Source organism: Anneissia japonica, unplaced genomic scaffold (assembly GCF_011630105.1).
Source record: "Anneissia japonica isolate Jap-2015-1 unplaced genomic scaffold, ASM1163010v1 scaffold287713_len945575_cov184, whole genome shotgun sequence".
Classification (NCBI taxonomy): Eukaryota; Metazoa; Echinodermata; class Crinoidea; order Comatulida; family Comatulidae; genus Anneissia; species Anneissia japonica.
In genome coordinates this window covers 591,765-597,859 of record NW_022725774.1, presented here as the reverse complement: position 1 = coordinate 597,859, position 6,095 = coordinate 591,765, and the positions used below count along the sequence as shown (strand labels likewise).

The window sequence follows — 6,095 nt, the reverse complement described above, 5'->3', positions numbered from 1 at the left end:
TCTTTGTTTTGGTTAATAAAATTAACAATCACTAATGGCCCTTGCAGAATTACTTCAGGGTGTGGGTCATTAATCTATGATGACAATACTTAATCACCAAACCCCCATTTCACAACCCAGCAAAAAAAATCCACATTTTCATGTTGATCACCTCTCAGGCTGGTATTTTTCATTTTTTTTGGTTAATAAAATTAACAATCATTCATGGCCCTTGCAGAATTAGTTCAGGGTGTTGGTCATTAATCTATGATGAAAATTCTAGACTGAGTCGCTGTTAACAGATGCTAGGTAGCATCTAACCTTCTAGTTTCTAGTAGGCATAGCTTGTTTGGTGAGCGCCAAACATCAACAAACACATAGTCACTCAAAACAACAGTATTCCTTTTTCATGTCATTTATTTTTTAGGTACAGTGCAGTGGGAAAAAGGATTCCAAAAAAGTGTACTAAATCGCTATCTAAGTTGGTATTCCAAAGCTACTAATCCAAAAGCCCTTATCCAAGAAGACTTGGTTCTAAGAACCAAGCACTGGGTGATGAGCGAATTGAACAAACGCCGATGTTAAGGCAATAGTAGTTGCAACCCTGCCTTGTTTTAGACTTTTCAAGTTAATACAATGCATAAAAATTAAGTTAAATATGTTTAATAAATCATGAAAATATTCCAATGAATATCAACAACAGTGGAGAATCCCCATGGCAGCATTTATTTGATTCAATAAAATATCTATAATTTTTGGCTAAGACAATGTTTGATAATGACTAAACATCTGTCATATGAACTCAATTATAATAAGAGAGCAGGGTGTGGTCTTGTTACTGTATCAAATTCATTAGAAAGAGTTTAAAACATATTTTAAACAAGTACTGTGGGCTTTTTGATAAAAAAAAAAAATATTGTAAAGAATGCAAAAAAATTAAGTTAAATATGTTTAATAAATCAATGAATATCAACAATCCTCCTAAATCGAAGTGTATAGTATACATGCAACAGTGGAGAATCCCCATGGCAGCATTTATTTGATTCAATACAATATCTGTAATTTTTGGCTAAGACAATGTTTGATAATGACTAAACATCTGTCATATGAACTCAATTATAATAAGAGAGCAGGGTGTGGTCTTGTTACTGTATCAAATTCATTAATAAGAGTTTAAAACATATTTTAAACAAGTACTGTGGGCTTTTTGATAAAAAAAAAAAAAAAATATTGTAAAAAATCACTTTCCCTTGACTTTCAAGATTTTTGGGTCACTAAGGCATGGGAAACACAAAGATGAGTTTTTTTTCGCCTTATGGAGGTTTAGGTTTGAATACTTATTTGGTATTTGCTAACATTTTCAAGCTTCTTTCGAATAAACTGTTTCTTTTCATCTTCTGATTGCATAGCATTCCATTCACGATAACCAACCTTTAGGGAAAAAGAAAATAAGAGTTACTGATAAAAAAAATTTAATCATAACTGTTTCATTTGGGTGACTCTTCCAGTGTATCCTAGATGGTTGGCTGATATTCAGGGCCCTCTTAAATAAATTGCATAATGTGATGCATTTATCTGTGAAGTCTCTTTATGAGTGGATTTGTATTTAGTCCCCAGTCCTCAGAAAAAGTCTTGCTCTCACAGGAATTGAACCCAGGACCCTGGGCTTAGAAAGCAAGCATCTTAACCACTAGGTACATTATACAATAAAAATAATACCTATAGTATAATTGAGAATTTCTAGTGTACAGGTATAAATTTAAATTAAATAAAAAAAACAAATTGTAGTATATATGCATCACCTCAGTTAATTTGTACCCAGCAGCTTTTAACTGTTTCCTCCTCAAAACGACTGGTCCCACAAACCTTTCACTGGCATACAAGTAACTTGTCGGTCCATGAACCAGAATGGCCAACCTGTCAGAACAAGCATTCAGATCAAATGAAACAGATGCTAATAAATGCACACAGCGAATCTAACAAATATCGCTCTACGCTGCTGGTCGACACTAATGAAGCCTAGACCGTCCCAGACAAGGCTTTAGGCAGTTTATTCTGGGAAATAATGGCCTCTTTATCCTGTTTTCTATAGGGTCCTCAGAACTAATAAAATAATAAAATCATGTACAGCATAGTCAAAATAACTTCACTGATGCCATATTGATTAGGTATTTTTCATTCTCTATTTAAACACCTGTTGAAATTTAAAATGAAATACTGTATCAAAATCAATACGGTTTCTATGAATATTCAGAGTGTATATCATGATATAAAATTAAGGCAGACACTTTTAACAATAATATTCAATTCAAAGCAAGTATGATCAGGTTGTCAAAAATCAAAATACTTTTGCAGCCATCAGAGAACAAAAACAAAAGAGTTGTTCATGTTTCACTTTCAATACAAAACATACAAGAATAAACAATTGCAGGTACAAAGGTGAACTAAGAAACTATATCATATCCATTGCCATCCAATACCAAAATATCTATACAGTAGTTATATTAAATGAAATATGCTGTACTTATATAAAAATGCTTCATTAATAAATATTAAAAGTTAATAACATTTTATACTGTGAATTCCAAAACTAAATTATTTGAAAAATAGAAAATAATAATTGTAATAGAAAACACAATGCATTATTACATTTTCATCAAAATAAAATTACAATTCAAATTGTAATATATAAATACAGCAATGCAAAAGATTTAAAAACAAACTGAAAAATACAATAGAAAATTGCAGGCTAAAAGTAGGAACAGTATTACTCAAAGTACAACAGGTAAACAGGTTTGAATTTCTCCACAGCACCGACAGCAGTTGCTGTAGAAAGGGCCTCTTCCACTGCTGTTGTAAATCCCAGGCTCGACAGCAAGCTTTTTGCTGCTGAGTTGCCTGATCCAGGCCTAGCAATGGATTATACAATTACATTTAATATAGAATAGGTACGGTATTCATAAAACAATTTACAAAGCTTGTTGCTGTAGAAAATTTGCTGTAGTAAAGCCACAAGCCACAGCAGCTATTTACTGATGGAGCATTTTGAGGAAATTCGAACCCTGACACATTCTGACAACATAAAATTCTGACTAAATGCTAAGGCATATGCATTGTAAAAAACAATCGAAATGAAAGAGTATGCAAAGTTAAAAACTGCTCTGCTGAAAGTGAAGAAAATAAAGAAGGTAATGTGAAACACAAATATTGCCACTAATTGTATTGGATACTTGGAACACAGTCATCAAATTAGAAAATTGCAGTACAGTGTGAAATTTAATAATTTGAAATAACAATGACAAACAAAAGTCTTCCATTAAAGTAGAGCCACCGGAAACACTGTTAATATTGTATACATCAGATATTAACAGTGTACAGTTCTCTCAAATGGAAACAAGAAAAAGAGTTTGTATTATTTTTACTTGAATTTTTATATAAAATTAATTATTTTACAACTTTATAAACAAAATTGTTCAAAACATTTTGATAAAAAGAGGCATCAGGCTTTTAATCTTTATGTACAGTTAGTACAGTTGAACTTGCCCAAGTCGAATCCAAAATGGCATTGAAAAATTGTTTGACTTGGATAAAATTTGGCTTACAGATTGTTAATTAATGGAAAACACAACAATTTGGCATGTAAAAAAAACTTGCAAATTATTGAAGTTGGAGCCGAATAAATCCAATCCAGGCAAAGTCTACTTAGGCAAGTTTAACTGTAGACCAAACAATGTTTTTACCTTGTGTGGACTTTGTGTTCATCACTTTGGACATCTATGGGTCTCCTCTGAGAATCAAGTAATAACTGAAATTCTACAGTTAGAAGATAAACAAAGTAAAAAGAAATACAATGAAAAGAATTCCATGTAAACAATTTACATGACAACAGAGAAATTTGAACTTAAAGGTAGAAGGTTAGACACTAAATACTACAACTCATCCAACATTTAATGATTGAGTTCAACAGTGACAACAGAGAGCAACATCCTTGACAACTAAACAACTACGGTATTATAATAATAATCTCGGCCAACAACCTGGGAAAGACCAGTGTCCCACTGTAGATTTCTGGGAGAAAATACTCCTTAAGCTAGTGTATCTTAGAAATTAACTGCAGTTCTAGGCCCTCCTGTAGCACCGCCAGTTCAATAATGAATATAAAATTCAACTATTGATTGTGAATTTACTGCACAAAGTTTTTTACCTATTGAATGACCTATAGGGGTTAAGACATTTGTTGATAAATTTTTTTCTCCAACTACATTCTCAAGAACGATCTTCACAGATTCTTGTAGAGGACGTAGTTTTACATCCTTGTTCACTGCACTCTTTAAGTGACTCAAATCAGTGGTGGAAGTTTCTGTCCCTGCATAGTTAATGAGGTGCTGATGCTTAGTGGCAAGTACTGGATTAAAATCATCTGTAAAGTAAAGAAATACAAATTTCATTCAGTAAAATACAAAATTAGAGCACACTCAAAAATGCTACTGAACACTTATACTAGAGAAATATTTTCAGAATTATTTTATTATAACCAATTAGATGATTTTTTTTATCTACTGTTCAAGATAAACTATTTATTTATTCCAATCCCACAGCAAATCATTGCTACTAACATGCTGGTATAAAAATCTAGCTAAAATCTTTATGTAGAGTTTATAAACTTGAAATATAAAATTCAATAATTAAATTGTATAAAGTGTGTTATCCCTGGAAAAAGATGAAAAACACATAAAAATCAATTCTGAAATTAACTTGCTCCAAAGACTAAACTTATTTGAATTTTTGTGAGTTTTTGGACCTGCTTTTACAAGCTTTAAATGCCTTACAGAACAAGGAGCTTCCAAAAACCATACCTGTATTAAGTCGAAGAACTTTCTCCAAGAGGAATAGTGGTAATATATCCAACCCCATCATGCACCAGGTCAGCTCCAACTGTAAGTATGGTTTTAAATTTAACCATTCAGACAACAGCTGGTTAGTAACTGCTTCAGCAAACTCATCACTTGCAACATATCGCAACACAAAGAACGCATGCAATATACTACGCAAGTCCCGGAACGTAACACTTTCAATTTTCTTCCCTACGTACTTTTCGACTTCGGCAAATAGCTCAGTGCTGGCAACTCTCAGCGAGGAATATACTTGTGCTATGTCTAAAACATCAGTAAGAGAGCGGTTTTTTATTTCAGTCTGTAGAAAACTACTAAAAGCAATCATCAAATTTCTGTTATTAAAACCCATTCCTGAAAAACATTTCAAGACATCTAGGATCTTTTCAACTGTCCACTCCTCTGTGCTAGCTGCCATTTTAATTGACATCGTCCTTAGTAAGATTCCTGTTGGAAAATGTCCGGCTAACATGGACTTGCAGAATTGGGTTAAATCAGTGAAGCTAAAATAATCCATTAGCGAGATCATGTGATTTTGTAATTGTTTAGGCAGACTTTGTGATACTGCTGAAGAATGCATTAACAGTTGGGTCAGATTTTTAACTTCAAATACATCCTTGAGGCGAAATTCCAACACTGCCGCAGCTTCCTTTACCAATTTGTTCACGCTGTCAGATTTTATTGCCAGCAGAACACTGTGGTTCGCGATGAGGAAAATAAGGTGGCGAATCTGCATCGCACGAAGACGCCTTCTGCACTCTGGTTCGAGGATCAAAATCAACGGGCTAAATGGCTCTGTTTGTATCCGACATACATTTATAAGGGAAAGAACTAAGCTTTCAGTAGATATATTGTATTTTTCTCTTGCTATCTGTGTACATAGCTTTTGAAAACTTTGATCTCTTGTGAAATGGTCAACCCGTGTGACATTCAGGAGCTGTGTCATCTTCGTTAATGACAGTGATGCTTGATTACCTGATAGTTTGTTTTCTTGAACAATGTGCAAAAGACTTTCTGCAGTATCAGATGATGTTATTTTTGTATCTAGCAAATTGTCATTTGACATAAATTTATAGTGTTGTTTTAGGGAACTGTTCTTAATATAATGATTTGTCATCTGTGATACAAATAGCCTTGATTTGGATACTGAAGAATATCGCAACGAAACAATCCTACAAGTGGCAGCCATCTTATTTCCTTGGTCTAACTGAAAAGAATTAAAAA

General features: G+C 33.2%; 1 protein-coding gene across 1 annotated transcript; it reads right to left on the bottom strand.

The window, feature by feature from the left end:
- Positions 1-1,260: 1,260 nt before the first annotated feature.
- On the bottom strand, positions 1,261-6,095 carry LOC117112899 (FAST kinase domain-containing protein 4-like). Its single transcript, XM_033256112.1, has 5 exons — positions 4,836-6,095; positions 4,184-4,399; positions 3,720-3,792; positions 1,782-1,896; positions 1,261-1,410 (listed from the first exon to the last, which is right to left on the bottom strand). The coding sequence occupies exons 1-5, from the start codon at positions 6,058-6,060 to the stop codon at positions 1,303-1,305; spliced, it is 1,737 nt and encodes a 578-aa protein (XP_033112003.1). The 5' UTR covers positions 6,061-6,095; the 3' UTR covers positions 1,261-1,302.

Bases quoted from the DNA above. Each gene is read 5' to 3' on its own strand.
- LOC117112899 (XM_033256112.1), bottom strand. From the start codon at position 6,060: ATGGCTGCCACTTGTAGGATTGTTTCGTTGCGATATTCTTCAGTATCC. The intron at 4,400-4,835 runs GTATGGTTTTTG...TTTACTTTACAG, and splicing joins AGTTCTTCGACTTAATACAG to ATGATTTTAATCCAGTACTT. The intron at 3,793-4,183 runs GTAAAAAACTTT...TTCTAACTGTAG, and splicing joins CCCTATAGGTCATTCAATAG to AATTTCAGTTATTACTTGAT.